The 20,365-nt window shown below is 38.2% G+C and overlaps 1 protein-coding gene across 31 annotated transcripts in view; it reads right to left on the minus strand.

Moving 5' to 3' along the window:
- RUFY3 (RUN and FYVE domain containing 3) overlaps window positions 1-20,365 on the minus strand; it is a 153,658-nt gene that overhangs the window by 40,930 nt on the left and 92,363 nt on the right. For 29 of the 31 annotated variants that reach the window (XR_014081398.1, XR_014081408.1, XR_014081419.1 and 26 more), the window contains one exon: window positions 308-481. Coding sequence is in view for 25 of the 31 variants with exons in the window: in XM_081587280.1 (XP_081443406.1) it covers window positions 308-481 (174 nt within the window). In the remaining 6 variants the exon portion in view is untranslated. Of the gene's footprint in view, window positions 1-307; window positions 482-19,680; window positions 19,735-20,365 lie in introns of all 31 variants that reach the window. The other 2 variants (XM_081587369.1, XM_081587291.1) reach the window with 1 other exon arrangement.

Consider the following 20,365-nt stretch of genomic DNA (forward strand, 5'->3'; position numbering starts at 1 on the left):
CCCCTACTTGCTGTGGGATTTTGAGCAAATCATGCCCCACTCTAGACCTGTATCCACCAGTGAAACACAACTATCACCTTGAACTGGATACTTGTAACAGTACTTCCAGCTCTGGCTTTTCAGGATCTGTATTTTTTAAGCCTTATACCGTCGACCATATTTCTGTACCCACATAGGTCGCATCCCAGTGGATTAATATGAATTCAAGATTCTTATTCTTTGGCTCCATAAGGAAAGCTGCTCTTCTGGAACATGTATTGCTAGGAAACAGGTGCATGCACATTCGCATTTTGAGGCCATGGCCTACCTTTCAAGCCGTGTTTCAGGCAGTGCTCCATCACCACAAAGAACTGCTGCAGAGGTGCGTAGTCAGAATCCAGAGTTCTCCCCAGGTTCAGAGCTGATTCGATCAATCCCTTGATACTCAGCTTGGCCATGTTCATCAGGTTCATGCGTTCGTTAGCCATGAGATAATTAGGATCTGCAAACCCAAGGGGGAGAGCGTGGAGCCTGGTTACTGGAAATAGTACATTTAAAAATTCAGTCTAATTTCACTACGTTGACATCTGCATTGATGGTGCAAAAGTCACAGTGGGTAAGACTATTGGTGTCTTGGCAAGAATCAAGCCAGTGACACCAAATTATAGTAATAGTTGCTGTGTTCTTCTCCGCCATGCACTTGCTATTTTAAAAAAAAGAGAGAGATGCCAATCATCCTTGGGAATATTCTTGGCAGAACACTAAAAGGTGTATTTATTTGATGAAAATTTAAACCTTGAGTACAGTCTTTTAATATTCTCACCACCGCCTTTGCCACTACCCTGACCTAGGCTGGTCATAACTCAGTACTGCACAGCGTCCACACGGGCCACTGCTACCCGGGCCCTGCCCCACCCATTCTCTACAGCTTGTGAAGCTCTAAAAAAAATAAAGCCACTGTAGAAAAAAAGGATAAAGTGCTTAAACTTTGTTCCCAATATGCTATTTGCATTATTAGTATTTATACTAGTTAGAATTATTATTTAAACTGAGCATTCTCAAATGAACTAATTAACATTATCAGTATAATACAGTCTTAGAACTTAATCAATTGCAAAATTATTTTTAAGACTTAACATAGACTTAACATGGCTCTCATCAACCAAATACACCGTCTGGGGAAAGGGATGAAATACCACATTTTACCTGACAAAAGTCTGAATAATCTTTGTTCCACAGGTGTGTACCCTGTGTCTGGAACTGTGGGTTCTTACAATGATGACCTCAGTCCCTCCTAACTGTACGTTAGGAGACAGTTATACCAAGAGTACCAACTGATAAGGCAGGGAAATGAGGCTCAGAGAATAAAGGAATTGACCCCAGGCACAGCCAGTGCTACATGACAGAGCCAGAGTCTACACTCAGTCTCTCTGACTTCAAACCACGTGCTCCTGACAACTATCATCCACTTACAAACGCATCGGTGACTCCAAATAATGTGCATCCTTCCCTTCTGCTGACCATTCTTTTACACAGTTATCTTATTTAATTCTTGTGACTCCATCGTTTAAGTGCTATACCCCCTTCTAGGGGCTAAAGCCGGCCTGTAATGGTTTAGAGATCCAAGGTCAAACACTTCCTAAGTGGTAGAATATAGACCTGGATGTATTATAGTATGAAATGCTCTTTAATGCTCTTTCCACTATGACATGTGCATCCTCCCAAACACTAAATATGTTAAATTTCCATATGAATTGGAAAAGACCTAGAGATCTATGAAATGTTTTACCTTTTTAGGAGGACTAAAAGTAATACTAATAAAAGCCCATGCTCCCATAATAGAAACAAAGCAGAGATTATTTTGTTCAAATTGTTCCAAGTAATTTTCTTTACACAATGTTTTCATTTATATCTGCTTTCATGGTTAAATGGAACAGAATCAATTGGCCAAATTCTAAGCTCACTTTCTTCTCCGTTAAGTTTAAGAACTTGAGGTTTACAGTGCCAGCTATACAAATTTTGGTTTGTTGTACTGTTCTCCGAGGTAATTTCTTTAGAGGATAGTTTATTAGGAAGGTCAGAACTTCTATGTTGCCATTAATTCTTGCACACCAATAAATGTTTTAGGACCATGGCTCAAATCTGGTTTCTCTGTTCACTACAGGTCAACTTGTCAAGAATGGAATAATCTCCCAAGGGACAATGAAATACACAAAAAAACTATCCCTGAAAAAAAGCCAGGAAGAACTTTATCAGATATTAATTTCCAACACTATGACCAGCATTTATGTGCACTGTACTGCAACTGACCTTCCACAATCCCTGGGAGAAAGGAATAGGGCAGGGGTGTGCGGGCTTGCATGGATGTCTGTGGAGAGCTACTGGATTCCCCACTTAATGCAGGAAAACGTGGCTGGAGTTGGATTAACTGGCAGTCCATAAGGTACCACTCCCTCGGCCTCAGGTCTGTAGAACATTAATTCAGGGCACTAATAGCAAAATTAAACAATGAGGCTAGTCAAAGTACACAACCTAACTCCAACCTTGTGAGAACCAGTCACATGGGGAGAGCTGGATTTGGAACAAGTACAAAACCCCATGCTTTTCCAGAAGTAGTGTTACCAGCTCTTCTACATTTCCTAGTCTTGTTGTGATCAGTAGCAGAAACATTTAAGACAACTGGTTATAGTGTCTAGGATGCATAAACTACAGAAAGAAAGTAAATTCCTAATAATGCAGTGTCCTTATGGAAATTAAATTCCTAATACTTTAGACTCCCATTAGTATGGTGCTATAACCTGCTTGAATTAACATGCGTCAAACATAAACAACCCTCCCATTCTTAGGAAATATTACTCTCAACCTTGGCACTACTAATATTTTGGGCCAGATAATTTTTTTTGTGGGGGGGGCTTTTTTGTGGGGGGCTGTTCTGTGAATTAAATTTAGCAGTAACAGATGTCTTTACCCTATAGTTGTCAGTAGCACCCTCTAAACATGGCAACCCTAAATATCTCCAGATATTGCCAAGAGTCTGCTGAAAGACATCTTCTCCCTGTGGAGAACTATTATTCTGAACAAATGAAAGAAAGACAAACAAAAATCAGGGTAATTTGACAACTAGACATAAGAGCTCAAAAGAATTTATTGCTCATTATTAATTATTTAATTAATACAAAAGTCAAATGATTATTTCATGCTTTATTATTACCAACATTTTTGTGTTAGCAGTATATAAGAGCATGGTCATTACAATTAAGTTTGTTTCCTGGTTAGTTTAACTACTGAAAATAATTAGTACTTATAAATTTTCCTCATTTTACAACACTGGGTACTAATGATGAATATTACATCATTAGCTTGATTTGTCATAAGAAATTCTCTAGTCAGTTTGTTACTTGTCTTGAATTGTACTCAAGTATAAAATGATTTTGTGGAATTAATGTATGCCGTTAAAAAGGGATGCAATGAGGGGAAGAGAGTATGGAGGGGCTTATGAAGGGGAGGTAAAGTTCTGCTTTTGATATGGTGTTAGTTTTGTGAAATTGGTGAGTATGTGAAAAATCACTGAGCTGCAGCCATAATAAAGAATGAAATAATGCCATTTGCAGCAACATGGGTGGACCTGGAGATTATCATACCAGTGAAGTCAGACAGAGAAAGACAAATATCATATGATATCACCTCTGCGTAGAATCCAAAAAAAAAAAAAAAATGATACCAATGAACTTATCTACAAAACAGAAACAGACTCATAAACCTAGAGAAAAAACATCTGGTTTACCAGGGAGGAAGAGTTGGGCAGAGGGATAGAGTTTGGGACTGACATATACACATTGCTCTATTTAAAACGTACAACTAGGAACCTCCCTGGCAGTCCAGTGGTTGGGACTTCACCTTCCAAAGCGGAGGGTGTAGATTTGATCTCTGGTTAGCAGCTAAGATCCCACATCCATCACAGAAAAAAAACCAAGAACATAAAACAGAAACAATATTGTGACCAATTCAACAAAGACTTTAAAAAAAATAGTCCACATGAAAATATGCTTTAAAAAATAAAATAGATAACAGGGACCTAAAAATTTAATTGATTAAAAAAAAAGAAATGTGGAAGTCGACGTAAGATTCTAGCTGTCCTCTCTGAGGCCAGACATTAAATAAGTTTTCCCAAATATAACACATGACACCTTCTTGCAACATTTTGGGGGAAGAAAGATAGTTTTCATGAAAAGTAAGTTATCTATGTTAACATGTAAAGGGTTAGTTATTATATTAAAGTAATGAATAAATTTTTTTTTAAATTCATTGAGCTGAATACTTAAAATGTGATCTTTTCTATTTTATGCTTTTAACTATAAAAGGTTTTTAAAAAGTTCTGCTTTTATTGTATAGATAAAAAATTATTTTTAAATGCATAACTTTCACAATGTTGTTAGTCCTACTTTTTTTATGAGAAAAAATAATTAAAATTTTAATTCTTCACAATGCTAACATTCAACACTATTTTTCCAAAACTGAATTTTTATTTATTCATTTTCTCAATAAATATTGAACATCTACTGGGTGTTAGACACTGCATTTAATGCTGGAAACCCAGAGATAAAAGACCCAGTCCTCAACATTGAAGTGCTTACTATTTATCAAACTTGGGTAATATAGATATCTAAAGAACAAAACTGGGCAGCTTACAGAGAATGCTTGAAATTTCAGAATAAACATTAATATCTTCAACAAAGATTAACTTTATTACAGGACAATAAAGTTAAGATGCCTTCATGTTAACCCATATACACCCATTTTATGGAATCGAATGTAAATTTTATAAATATATTTAAAGCTAAAATAGTGAACGTGAAAGTTGCTGAGTTATGTCCGACACTTCGCACCCCCATGGACTATAACTGAGCAGGCGCCTCTGTCCATGGAATTCTCCAGGCAAAAATACTGGAGTGGGTAGCCATTCCCTTGTCTAGGGGATTGGTGGCTCAGATGGTAAAGACAGTAGATATGATATTAATGTAGGATTTCAGGCAAGCTCTAAGTCCAATACGATTTCCTCGGCCACTGGATGTATTCTGCAGAAAAGTTTAATATCTATTACCCACGCCTATTGCATAACATTGTACTGAGGTTGGCAAACCAATGCGATTAGAGAAGACAAAGAAACATATAACCTGTAAAACAGTGGATCATGTATTACTGCTCTCATACAATCTAATGTTACACCCAGAAAAATCAAACTAAAATTTTTACAGAAACGTAATAATTCACAGAGGTACCAGAGCACAAAATTAATATATAGAAACCACTAGATGCCATATATTAGAGGATGAGACTTTTAAGTTCAGTCTTAAAGGATAAAGAGAAATTAGGCAAGGGAGGGTTAGGAGGAGAGCTATGAAAGGAGTAGAAATGAGGTACAGCTATAGGGTGAAGGCACAGAAATATGAAAGAACACAGCATGTGGAGGAAAACAAAACTGAAGAAAATGCAGTAAGTTTATGATACATATAAGTAAGAGCTGTGAGATGAGACAAGGGAAATGGGTAAGGGAGAGATGCTAAGGACTTTGTTCAAGGAACATGGATTTTACCTTAAAGTCAGCAAAGATTTTGATGTGAGGTGTAATGTCCCAGATTTGAATTTTAGAGAAGCTATTCTAGCAGCCTTGCGGAAGATGAATCAGAACGGACTAAGAACTCAGAGCTCAGGAGCAAGTAAGAGTTTACTGCAAAAGCTGAGGAGAGAAATGATGATCGGGGATGGAACTCGAGCAGTGGGTTCTGTGTGGAGAAGAGGGGGTTGGCTTTGAGAGACTTCTAGGGGTAGAAGTCTATTTCAGGATTTCAGGACTTGATGATTACTTGGATTGAAAGAAAAAAGAGAAAGAATGGGGAGAAACTTCTGTGTTTCTAGTTTTGGTGATTATCTGATTGTTTCTAGATTTGGATGGTGGTACAAATAGTCTTGATGGGAAACACAGCAGGAGCAGTGGACTAAAGAAACCATGTAGAAACGACTGCGGTTATAATAAACTATATTGGTTTTCAAATCAAAGTCCTTTTAAGAGCATACGGGTCTTGACTACACCTCTTCAAGGCTGCTAATTTCCATATGAGGAAGTTTTCATAAATTTTACAGATATGTGGCTCATCTAGTCAATAGTGATGACAAAAATGGACCCAAAGTCACATTGTTAAGTGACATTTAGTCACAATATTCTGCAAACCAATCATCTCTCCAAGACACTATTTTGTCTCCTTATAATGCAATGATGGGCTTCCCAGGTGGCTCAGCTGGTAAAGAAGAATCTGCCTGCAATGTGGGAGACCTCTGTTCAATCGTTGGGTTGGGAAGATACTCTGGAGAAGGGAACGGCTACCCTCTTCAGTATTCTGGCCTGGAGAATGCCACGGACTGTATAATCCATGGGATTGCAAAGAGTTGGACATGACTGAGTGACCTTCACTTTCACTTTCATAGTGCAATGATGAATGTTCATATGGAGAAATATTGAAATGTTTTATTAATAACTGAAGGAAAGTAAATTATATTTAACATTATGTTAATATTAACTATGCTACATCATACCCAATTCTTGATAAAGTGGGAATGATTCATATTTAGCACAACAGTAACTTTTATCTTAAATGTGAAACAAAACAGTTGTCACAGAGAAATTTCCCAATGATACCTAAAAGCATTAATATGAGATTTAAAATGACCAACTAACAGAAAGATATTGAAAGGAAAGCTTACTTAAGTTCAAAATGACTGAAGATCAGTAATTCCTAAATAAAGCTATTTTGAACTTCTGTTGTAACAGTTCTTAAGAGTATAAAATTAAGCATAAATGAGTTGCCCATTATAATGAAAGAAATCACTGAAAGTACTAAAAGATCTTGTAATAAAACACCATTTAACTAATTTGATGACAAATTTATACAAGAGAATTATGAATTTTTACTCAAATCTCATTTAAAAATAATCAATATGGAAGATGGTATGGAGATTCCTTTAAAAACTAGGAATAAAACCACCGTATGACCCAACAATCCCAATCCTAGTCATATAGCCTAAGGAAATCAAAATTGAAAAAGACACATGTATCCTATTGTTCTTTGCAGCACTATTCACAATAGCTAGAACATGGAAGCAACCTAGATTTCCAGCGACAAATGAATGGATAAAAAAGTTGTGGTATGTATACACGATGGAATATTACTCAGCCATAAAAAGGAACGCATCTGAGTCAGTTCTGATGAGGTGGATGAACCTAGAACCTATTATACAGAGTGAAATGAGTCAGAAAGAGAAAGATAAAAACCATATTCTAACACATATATATGGAATCTAGAAAAATGGTACTGAAGAATTTATTTACAGGGCAGCAATGGAGAAACAGACATAGAGAATACACTTATGGACATGGGGAGAGGGGAGGAGAGGGTGAGATGTATGGAAAGAGTAACATGGAAACTTACATTACCATATGTAAAATAGATAGCCAATGGGAACTTGTTGTATGGCTCAGGAAACTTAAACAAAGGTTCCGTATCAATCTAGAGGGGTGGGATGGGGTGGGAGATGGGAGGGAGGTTCAAAAGGGAGAGGATATATGTATGCCTATGGCTGATTCATGTTGAGGTTTGACAGAAAACAACAAAATTCTGTAAAGCAATTATCTTTCAATTAAAAAAATTTTTTTAATTAAAATAAAAATAAAATCTTAGGGCCCTTAGATTATCTATGTATCTATATCTGTATCTATTCTCCTTAATGTCATTTCAGATATCAAATAAGCTTCTACTCAAGAGTAATAAAGAGGAAATTCACTTAAGTCATATCTTCTCTGAGTTGAAATCTGTTAAAGGAGTCAAAAAAATTTAACTACAGGGACTTCCCTAGTAGTCCAGTGTTTATGACTGCATGCTTCCATGTTGTCAGTTTACCCGCCCGAAATATTTTCAGACCTCGTTTTGACAGTTTCTATATTATGTTAAAATGATTTCTTTTTTTTTTTTTTCAAGACTCCATGCTTCCACTCCTGGGGGCATGGGTTCAGTTCCTGGTTGGGGAACCAGGATCCCACAGGCTGTGCAGTGGGGCCAAAAAATAAATAAATAAAATAAATTCAACCATAAATTTATTTATCCTGCTTGCTCCCTTTTTTTATTAATAGCATACTCAAAGATATACTTTGCTAAAATTAAGCCTTATAAGCAGAAATACTATAGCCACCCACTAACTTTAATCTATTTGACCTGAATCATCTTTGCTAATTAGCTTATTATATGATGCCAGGCAGGGAATCTGACTTCTTTGAGGCCACAGTTTCCTCAACTGTAAAATTACTTGTTCAGTAACGTTTTTTTTTTTTTTTGAGAGACACCACACACCTGTATCACTCATAACTAATCACAGCAATAATTCTCAAGCAGGGGGCACACTAATATGCCTGGAATGGGGAGAAACAACATGGTTTGAAAAACCCCACTAACAACTCTGAAACCAAATGACCTAGATTCTTACCACTCCAAGTGTGGTCCTGGAACATCGACACTGGCATCGCCTGGAAGCGGAATGGGAAAACTTGGACTCCAACGTTACAACTGAATGAGATTCTGCACTTCAACCAAAACCTAAACCAATCGGTATATACATTGATGTTTGTGAAGCAGTGAACTAGTGCTTGTAGCTCCAGCATGTCCTAATTCCATGATTTCATAGATAGCTTCCTCAAGGGCAATCAATAACTACATTTATCAGTAGAAAGCCCTCAGGAGAAAAGAATAATAAAGATTAGAGTAGAAATCAATAGCAAATAAAACTATTGAGAAAAATCAATGAAACTCAAAGTTGACTCTGAAAAGATCAGTAACACTGACAAATGGATAGAATGCCCAACAGAAAAAGAATTACTAAAATTAGAAATGAAGAGGAGACACTACTATTGACCTTACAGAAACAAAAAGGATTGTATGGGCAGTTGTATGATAGCATATTAGATAACCTAGATAAAAAGGACAATTTCTAAGAAAGATAAACTACCAAAACTGACTCAAGAAGAAATAGAAAATCTGAACAGAACTATAGTTAGTAAAGATATTAAATTCATAATAAAAAGCACATTCCATAAAGAAGAGGCCACAACCAGATGGTTTCACTATTGAAATTTACCAAACATTTAAAGAATTAATGCCAATGCTTCACAAACATCGGGGAGGCAATGGCACCCCACTCCAGTACTCTTGCCTGGAAAATCCCATGGACGGAGGAGCCTGGTAGGCTGCAGCCGATGAGGTCACTAGGAGTTGGATACGACTGAGCGACTTCACTTTCACTTTTCCCTTTCATGCACTGGAGAAGGAAATGGCAACCCACTCCAGTGTTCTTCCCTGGAGAATCCCAGGGACGGGAAAGCCAGGTGGGCTGCCGTCTATGGGGTCACACAGAGTCGGACAAGACTGAAGCGACTTAGCAGCAGCAGCAGCAGCTTCACAAACATTATATGAAATGTCCAGAAGAGGCAAATTTATAGAAACAGGAAGTAGATTAGTATAGTTGTCAGGAACTGGGAGGAAGGGTGAATAGGGAATGAATGCTGATGGGTACAGTTTCTTTACAGGGCAATGAAAATATTCTGGGATTAGACAGTGGTGACGAATGCACAACTCTGTGAATACACTAACAACCACTGAACTGTACAGTTTAAAGTGGTAACCTTTAATGGTATGTGAATTATTCCACAATAAAGCTATTAATAAAAAAACCTAAAACTTAAGAGACAATTGCACTCATCTCACATGCTAGTAAAGTAATGCTCAAAATTCTCCAAGCCAGGCTTCAGCAATACGTGAATCATGAACTTCCAGATGTTCAAGCCGGTTTTAGAAAAGGCAGAGGAACCAGATATCAAATCACCAACATTCGCCGGATCATCGAAAAAGCAAGAGAGTTCCAGAAAAACATCTATTTCTGCTTTATTGACTATGCCAAAGCCTTTGACTGTGTGGATCACAATAAACTGTGGAAAATTCTTCAAGAGATGGGAATACGAGACCACCTAACCTGTCTCTTGAGAAACTTGTATGCAGGTCAGGAAGCAACAGTTAGAACTGGACATGGAACAACAGACTGGTTCCAAATAGGAAAAGGAGTACGTATACTGTCACCCTGCTTATTTAACTTATATGCAGAGTCCATCATGAGAAACGCTGGGCTGGAGGAAGCACAAGCTGGAACCAAGATTGCCAGGAGAAATATTAATAACCTCAGATATGCAGATGACACCACCCTTATGGCAGAAAGTGAAGAAGAACTAAAAAGGCTCTTAATGAAAGTGAAACAAGACAGTGAAAAAGTTGGCTTAAAGCTCAACATTCAGAAAACCAAGATCATGGCATCCGGTCCCATCACTTCATGGCAAATAGATGGGCAAACAGTGGAAACAGTGGCTGACTTTATTTTTTGGGGCTCCAAAATCATTGCTGATGGTGATTGCAGCCATGAAATTAAAAGACGCTTACTCCTTGGAAGGAAAGTTATGACCAACCTAGACAGCACATTAAAAAGCAGAGACATTACTTTGTCAACAAAGGTCTGTCTAGTCAAGGCTATGGTTTTTCCAGTGGTCATGCATGGATGTGAGAGTTGGACTATAAAGAAAGCTGAGCACCAAAGAATTGATGCTTTTGAACTATGGTGCTGGAGAAGACTCTTGAGAGTCCCTTGGACTGCAAGGAGATCCAACCAGTCCATCCTAAAGGAGATCAGTCCTGGGTGTTCATTGGAAGGACTGATGTTGAAGCTGAATCTCCAGTATTTTGGCCACCTGATGCGAAGAGCTGATTCATTTGAAAAGACTCTGATGCTGGGAAAGATTGAGGGCAGGAGGAGACGGGGACAGCAGAGGATGAGATGGTTAGATGGCATTACTGACTCAATGGACATGAGTTTGGGTAAACTCTGGGAGTTGGCAATGGACAGGGAGGCATGGCGTGCTCCAGTTCATGGGGTCTCAAAGAATCAGACATGACTGAGTGACTGAACTGAACTGAAGAGACATAGTAAAATATAGAATTCAGACCTCGATTTAAAAATAATAAAAACAACTGACAAGCAGACTGAAAATGGGCTGAATAGTACATACTATTAGAAAATTATTGTTAATTTTGTTAGGTATGGTACTGAATATTTTACAAGTGATAAACCAATGTTTAGAGTTTGCTTTAAAATACTCCAGAAAAATGTGTGTGTGGGGGGGTGACAGATGAAACAAGATCAGCATACACTGATAATTATTGAAGCTGGGTAATGCAAAAGTTAAGAGTTTCTTATGTTACTCTCTCTACTTTATGTACTTGAAAAATTCCATAACTAAAAATAGAGTTTCTTGCTTCAGGTCATAGTTTAACTGCTAGCCTCCAATAAGAATTTAGTGCTGTTTTCTTCTTCCCTGACCATAACCAAAAAAAGCCCTTTTGGTTGCCATTAGTATTGAAATGAGTGAACTTTTCTGGATATTTAATATTCCCAAACCACTCACCTTTATACTCCAAACTCATTTTTAATCAGGTTATTGTGAAATAACAAGAGATCAATCAATCTCTCTCTCTCTCAGTCCCCACTTCCTAACACAGAGCTCTTAAAACCTTAATCATTTCCCAAGTGATAAGAGCCATAGGAGCATCTTTTGTTATATTCTGTTTCTTTCTAGTTCCTGAAATAGCTCACAGCAAAGGTAAAAGGCGTATCTTTGTTATTCATAACAAGTTCCTCTCAATCACAGAGTTTACGCTAGTGAGGTGAATTTTAGAAAGCCTCTGAATGAGGGGAGGGCTGGTGGCCAGGGGAAACCAGTGGTGTGATGAGGGTTGGAACTTTCAGCCATCACTTCCCACCTACAAATCCAGGGAGGAGAGAGGGGCTGGAGATTAGAGAATGCAATCATCAAAGTAGTAGTAGTGTTAGTCACTCAGTCATGCGTGACTCTTTGCGACCCCATGGACTATAGCCTGCCAGGCTCCTCTGTCCATGGGATTCTCCAGGCAAGAATACTGGAGTGGATTGCCATTCCCTTCTCCAACGGATCTTCCCAACTCAGGGATTGAACTCAGGTCTCCTGCATTGCAGGCAGATTCTTTACCATCTGAGCTACAGGAAACCAAGATTTAACTAATGATTAAATCATAATCATTTAAAGCCTACATAATCAGGCTCCATAAAAACTGTAACAGAAGGGTTCAGAGAGATTCTGAACACACTGAGGTGATGGAAGGGTGATGTGCCCAGAGAAGGTATGGAAATTTTGTGCTCCTATGCATCTCTTTCATCTGGCTGTTCTTGAGTTGTGTTCTAACCCACCTATAATCTAGTAAGTAAACTTCCTGAGTTGTATGAACTGGTCTAGCAAATTATAAAACTTGAGGAGGGGGTCATGAAAAGCTCTGACTTAGAGCTGGTGGATCAGAGCACGGGTGACAACTTGGACTTGTGATCGGCACTGAAAGTGAGGGGGCGTCTTGTGGAGCCTGTGTTAACCCCAGGTAGATCGAGTCAGAACTGAGGTGGTGTTGGAGAACTGGTGGGTATGAGAAAAAGCAAAAACCCACATTCAGAGTCAGAAGCATTGTGAGCAATAGAGGAAAACACTGCTTTCTTTTAGGTAACCACTTCTAATTTTTAAAAGATGTTCATTTCTAATCCAGCTTGTCCAAGAGTTCCCTAGGAAACCACACTGATCTTCTCTTCACTGGGCTCCTATAGGATACTATAATCAAGTTTAGTTTCAGCAAGTTTCCCAGGCTTCTTCAAGTACCTTTACCTGAAGAATTCCACACCACTGAAGAATACCCAGATTATTTCTGGGAACATCTAGAAGTTGGGACAATTGTCAATCTTCTTTGTTTTGATGTGACATAAGAAATTTAGGTGCTAAGTACAAATTCAAGAGTTCCTTGCTCTGCTCAATTTATTCCATAGAAATAATTTAAATATTAGGGGGCACATTGTGACTTGGAACAGTTAGATCTCTGATCTAGAAGAGTAAGAGTCACTCACATCCCCTGAGTGATATTGGGGAAATTTCGCATGTCTTTTTATCTAACCTGTAAGATACTGAGAGAAGACAATCCTTCTGGAACTTCTTGCACTACTGTATGTCTTCATGGGTTGTATCGAGACTGCCAGGCCCTGATTGCTCTATTACCCAGGCCATTTCCTGGGATTGCTTCTGCAACTGATCATCATGAGAGATGATGAGGCTTTCCTGCTGCTTCCTATAAAAGCATTGGTTCCCCAAACTCAGTGTTTCTCAGCTGCAACATAGAAGCATCACGCACACAGCATCTTCCTGATGCTCCCAGGTGCAACTCTGATGCAAGAGGAACTGATACTAATGTGCTGATGCTCAGGCTGCCCACTGTGTCATGGAGAATAAAGTCTTTCACTGTGTCCTTTACCAGTATCCAAGAAACAGTAATAGGCTAGTTTTTTAGTTTGTAAGTAGAGCAAATCCCAACCTTGACAAAATACAGGAGTAATCTCTACCCTTAATTTAACTCCCTGGAATATTGTACATGTGTGTTCCAAATGAGACAATACCAAAAATAATATAAAGATAAAAGCATGATAACTGCAGTACAGGATCTGAGGCAGAACCTAAACATGAACTCACAGACAACATGGAAGAAAGTATTCCACGTGGTGGGAATGGGTATGAGAAGCGAGGTGAGGGAGATAAGAACACAGTGGGGAGCTCTTCCTGGGGAGAACTAGAAAACAGGAAGGGTAGAGCTAAATGACAGGTCTGTAACACTAGACCTGCATATCCAGGAAGCAGGCAATGGGAACCCACTGTGGGTTCTGAGCAGGGAAGTCATATTATCAAAACGTTGTTTGAGGATGAGTGCGTGCGTGCTAAGTTGCTTACTGTGTCCGACTCTATGCAACTCTACGGACTGTAGCCCACCAGCCTCCTCTGTCCATGGGATTTTACAGGCAAGAATACTGGAGTGGGTTGCCACACCCTCCTCCAGGGGATCTTCCCCACCCAGGCACCAAACTCATTGCTTACAATCTCTTGCATTGGTAGGCGGGTTCTTTACCACTAGCATCGCCTGGAAAGCCCCTTAAAGGATTATGCACGGTAAATTTGAAGAATTTTGGGGAGAGGATCAAAATGGCTTAACTTGAAGAACTGTACCTGCTAAGGAAACAGAAGTGCAGAATAACCTAACATTTTCACCCTGTGAGCCTGGAATATTGTGCTAAAAATGGAAAAGAAAAACACTGAATAACTGTTTTGGAAGTAAGAGGTAAAAAAGAAACAGGATCCAATGATGTGGAAGCATTCTATAATAATTTTCATCACACAGTTGTAAATACAAACTGAAGTTTGGGGTTGGATAATTACTAGCAAAGGGATAATGGGTGCAATGATTAGAAATAAGATGTTTTCATCAGAGGAGATGATTTAAAGCAAAACAGAAGAATGCAAGATCACTGGCTCAGCCTTTAAAGGGTGCCAACAATTATAGGCTGGAACAGAACTCAATATACTTGCAATGCTGGAAGAGCTCTTTGGCTTGTATCTTGGTAGGAAGAGCTAAAATGGATATATAACAGAGAGGCAGTACAGGAAAACTGGAATATCTTTCAAACTAAAGTTCACAACCCCTTAGTGGGGTGTAAAAAACCGATTATAGTATGTCCCATATATTAAGGTTATGTGTTGTTTCATGAAACTTTTGTAGAAATAAATGATGTGTGTGTGGAGTTCTGATGAAAAGTATTTTTGAGAGTCAACTAGGTTTGAACTTCGGTATAGTGGGTGAGCACAGCTCTGCAACTAGTTTGCTGGCACTTGAACTAGACTTGAACTTTTCCCTTAGCTGTGTAACCCTAAGCAAGTTTCTTTTTTCTTTTCTTTTTTTTTTTTTCTCTCTTATCATTTTGAGATAATTGTAGCTTTACATGCAGTTGTAAGAAATAATAGAGATACTGTGTACACTTAACCTAGTTCTCCCAAAAGTAATCTTTTCCAAAACCAGAGTAACTTATGATGACCAGGATGTGACACTGAACTGTGTCACAAGGATCCCTCATTTTGACTTTTTATAGCCACAAGCATTTCCCTCCTGCCTCCTACCCTGTTATAACCCATGGCAACTACTAATCTATTTTCCATTTCTGCAGTGCTGTCATTTCAAGAATGTTATATAAATGGAATCAAACAATACGTAACTTTAAAAATTGGCTTTATTTTTTTTCCACTCAGCATAATTCTTGAGAGATCCATCCAGGTTATCAATAGTTTGTTCCTTTTTATTGCCGAGTAGTATTCCGAGTAGTATTGCCGAGTAGTAGAAACTCTGTGAAAGTTTCTTAACTCTGCAGGCCTTACTACTTGTTTTCTCCATAAGATGATGATAGGGTTCTGAAGATTAAACAAGCTCATGTGTATTAAATATTTAGAAATGCTTAGGCTGTACTAAGAATAAAAAATTGTTAGCCTTCAAAAGTAGTATGGTCCTCCATAGATAAATTAAACAATTTTATTTAATTTAAAATAAGCCTTCAGAGACTGCCCCGGTGGTTCAGTGGTTAAGAATCTGCCTGCCAATGCAGGGGATTTATGTTCAATCCCTGGTCCAGGAAGATACCACATGCCCCGGAGCAACTAAGCCCATGTGATGCAACTTCTCACCCCATGTGCCCCAGAGCCTGTGCTCCACAAGAGCAGCCACTGCAATGAGAAACTCAGGCACCACAAGGAGAAGAGTAGTCCCTGCTCACAGCAACTAGAGAAAGCCTGCACACAGCAATAAAGACCTAGTGCAGCCAAAACTACATAAACAAAAATTTTCAAAAATAAACCTTCACTGAACATATGTGTAATACAGTACAAGATGCTAAAAAAATCTCTTAAGATATATTCTTTCCATTTTTCAAGATGATGGACATCAAGTCTTAACTCATGAAATACATCAAGGGACCAGTAAGCCATCTTGATCAGGTACTATTTCACACAAGTTTATTATTTCCCTAATTCAAATAACATCCCAACCACTCCAGTGCTCAGAGAGATGAGTAATCTGGGCAACTGCAAATATACAGAATCTGTTTAAAAGGTCTGTAATACGTACAGATAGGAATTCAGTGTTTAGTGAGAAACTAAAGAGGGTAAACCATGTGCTTTAATTATTTCATTTAGTCTTCATAATCTTTTAGTGAGTTTCAAAACTTTTCAACCTGAATTAATAGCACATAATGAGATGATATGTGAGATAATTGACCAATGTTGTAAACATGATACAATTCTGTCCTAAGAAGACATTTCATATTATACCAGATGTAAGTTATAGACATGTTGACTGTAAAACCAACCATCCTTGTAAGAAATCAGTTCACCAGAAAAACCTTCAATCTTGCCAAAATCAAAACAAAATACAAGAAAAATCAAACCCCGAAATGAACAGTTCAAATCTGTGACCTCCTAGAGTTTGTTATTTTAAAAAGCAGTTTTTCAGGAAAATGGAAGCCGGTGTTAACACTTTGCCTACTAAAAAGCCACCTCTTTTGACACAGCCATAATAACTGATAAGAAATGCGATTAAAACAGCTCAGCAATGAAGGGTCTCCTGAAAAGATCTGAGCCTACATACATCAGCAGCTTTCTCCAGGTCTGACTGCAGGCTCCTCTCCTGACCCTGAGCTGCTATGGGTGTTAGGTGTGGGTAATATTCCATAGTGAAAGTCAAAGTGTTAGTCACTCAGTTGTGTCCGACTCTTTGCGGCTGTGCGGACTGTAGCCTGCCAGGCTCTTCTTGTGCATGGGATTCTCCAGGCAAGAATACTGGAGTGGGTTACCACGCCCTCCTCCAGGGTATCTTCCCAACCCAAGGATCGAACCACCGTCTCCTGCATTGCAGGTGGATTCTTTACCATCTGAGCCATCAGGGAAGCCCGACACATAAATTCTAGTATTTCATATAGCTGAAATGAGACACAAGATGCAGAAAATTCTATACAAAAGGCAAGGATGAAATGACTCAAAAGAATTAACAAGTAAAGCCATTTTCCTTCCCTGACTCTGATTTTCTTTTTTAAGCTATATTGCAGTAAGACTTTCCTGTAAATAGGTTCTTGGCTAATATTACCATATACCACTTTACTGGTAGGGATTATCAAAGTAATACAACTCACATCTTCTTACATGCACCCTTATATTCATAGCAGAATTATTCACAATAGCCAAGAAATGGAAGCAACCTAAATGTCCAAGAGAGCAATGAATAAATAATATGTGGTACATATATACAATGGAATATTACTCAACCATAAAAAAGAATGAAATAATGTTCTTTGCAGCTATAAAAAAGCACAAAATAATGCTATTTGCTATTTGGATTCAACTGGAGATTATCCCACTAAGTCAGAAAGAGAAAAAAAAAATACCATGTGACATCACTTATTATATGTGGAACCTAAAATACGACACAAAGTAACCTATTTGTGAAAAAGAAACAGAATCAGGGACACTGAAAACAAACTGGTGGTTGCCAAGGGGGAGGGGCTTGGCAGAGGGACAGAGTGGGAATCTGGGATTAGCAGATGCAATCTGGCATACATAGAATGGATAGACAACAAGGTCCTACTGTAAGCACGGGAAACTATATTCAGATTCATGTGATAAACCATAATTGAAAAGAATATGAAAAAGCATGTGTATATATATATCAATATATATGTATAACTGAGTCACTTTGCTGTACAGCAGTAATTAATACAACATAGTTCAGTTATACTTCAAAAAAAATTCATTATCTTCTGGGTTTTTTCCTTTTCTGATTTCCCCTCTGATAATGATTCACAAAAATTTCATCAGAAAAGAAACGAAAAAGAGGCTGACTCACACAGTAGGCTTGATTCTTACAGTAGTAATTCATATTAAAGAACCAGAATTTTGCCAGGACTAAGTCATAGGGAAGAAGTCTCTTAAGAAGGACACAGATTTGTTGGCCTTTATGTATGAAGTCTGTTAAAGGAGTAAAAACCTAAACCTGTTTAATGTCTGGTAAATAATAATCACAATCAAAATGGCAGCTAACATAGTAAACAGTACTCACTGAATGAATCAACACGGCTCTCTTTTTTCCTTGTCTAGAAACTCTCAGGACTAGACAATACTGATCTGTTTTTTTCTTTAAAATACATATAACTAATTATATTAAAAGTAGAACCTAAGATGGAATAAAAAGATAGTTAGACTCTAGGAAATGGCATGAAACTCAGGATAACTGACTCATTGAAAATAAAGTGCTGAAGAAGGAAGTATTGGGAATCATTGGAGAGAGAAAACTGACTTAGATTTTTGTTTCGTGTGACCAAATCTACCAAGGACAATACTGTCCCAAGTTGATATGAGTACCAAGAATTTTAAGACAATCTCTGCTCTCAAGGATTTTATACTTTAGCTAGGAATGTAAACACACAAGGAGGACAGAATAAGTAAAAAACCTTAAGCTCCAAGTTCTGAAGGACATGAATTTATGGAAGAATGAACTATGTCAAAGCTATCAGGGAGTGCTTCGTAGAGTTCTCATGAAGAGACTAGGGGTGCGGGGTTGGGGGCGGGGAGAGGGGGAGTAAATGTTCTGGTTGGGATGTCACAGGAACAAGGCAGAAGAGGAGGCTGAGTGCAGCTCATGCAGTCAGTGGAAAGGCCAGTGTGGGCAGACTGGTGGGTGGGTGTGCGCTAAGAGAATGCACACTGAAGCTGGGGGGCTTTCAGTTGCCCAGCCAAAGTGGGAGAATGTAAAATGATACAGTGAAGTGGAGCCAGACTTCAATTTTTCTTATAAAAAGTGTAAATCACCTTGAGCTCCTTAAAGTAAGGTACCAATTATACAAGAAATAATTACTGGCTTGGGAGCCTTCACGCATTAAAATGTATGTGCTACTTTTCAAAGAAATTCCACCAGAAAGGAATGCTGTAAGATGACTAAGCTCAAGGTGCTTACTATGATGGAAATCTACAAATCAGAGCAACATTCCAGACCAAATACTTGATGTTCCTGGGGTCTGTTTGTTTTTCAACTGTTTTTGGAATTCATAGAAATAGGTATATATAGGGACTTCCCTGGTGGTCCAGTGGCTAAGGCTCCATGCTCCCAATGCAGGGGGCCCGGGGTTCGATCCCTGGTCAGGGAAATAGATCCCACATGCTGCAACTAAGACCCTGCCCAGTCAAATAAATAAATAAACATAAATATTAAAAAAAAAAAAGAAATAGGTATATATATATATACATTTTTAAATGAATGATATAAAAACATTTACATTTGCCTAAGAAACAAATGAAAAAACAGACACAGAAAAAATTGATACAATCTTGAAATAAAGTCCCCTTTGAACATGTCATTTAACAAATATCGTAAAGGAACAGCATAAACACATATTAATGCCACTTTACTTGGAATCATAAAGATTTCAAATGCAAGACTCTGAAAACCCTACTCCTGTATGAAGCACCTGCATGGACAATCTGGCAAACATGCTTACTGCTCCAGCTACTGTCAATGGGAAATAAAACCTAAAGCAGACACTTCCTCTTATGGAAAACGATCAAAAGGTGGTTAGAAAATTAAAAGAAAGAAAGAAAAAAAAAAAGCTGAAAGATGCTGGTGTGGCACGCACCTTCTGTATCATCGCGCATTTGCTCCACCAAATCTGTCAAATCCTCCCAAGAGTCTTTGCAAACAGCAAAAAGAAAGGAAAAGAAAGGTAAAATGTCATGCAAGCCGAGAAAGAAAAGTCATCAAAAACAAGGTATCAAAAGGGGTAACTGAAAGGGGGATTCCTAGAACTCTTTTGGGCGTAACCTGGAGATTAGCAGTGAAAAGTGCTGGGAACGTACCCAAGGAGCCATGTGACACTAACCAAGCAGAGATATCAACTATGACTGTTAAACATGTCTCAAAGCTAATATTAACAATTTTGAAGCTTCTCATCAGAGGAGAGAAAGGTGTACATCCCATAAAAAGTAACAGATTTTTTTCCCCATTGAAAATCAAGATTGGAGTCTTTGCATTCCAAGTGTGCATGCCATTGACCTCATTTAATATTTATTTTGACCTTCCGTGAAGCTAAAAAACATGTGGAGTGTTTTTTTAGACTCAGGCCAAATATCATGATGGAAAACTAGTGATTTTTCTTAAAATAAATGGTGGCTTAGGTGGTAAAAATAATAAAAGAACAATCTAAATCCAAGCCCTCCACCCTGACGGTTCTCCTTCCTCAAAACAAAAATAAAGGAATATTGCTGTTTTGAAGACAAAATAAATCACTTATAATTCAATAACGATAGATGTTTACTCAATTT

This window comes from Giraffa tippelskirchi, chromosome 1 (assembly GCF_054371585.1).
Source record: "Giraffa tippelskirchi isolate mGirTip1 chromosome 1, T2T-mGirTip1v1.2.pri, whole genome shotgun sequence".
NCBI classification, from domain to species: domain Eukaryota; kingdom Metazoa; phylum Chordata; class Mammalia; order Artiodactyla; family Giraffidae; genus Giraffa; species Giraffa tippelskirchi.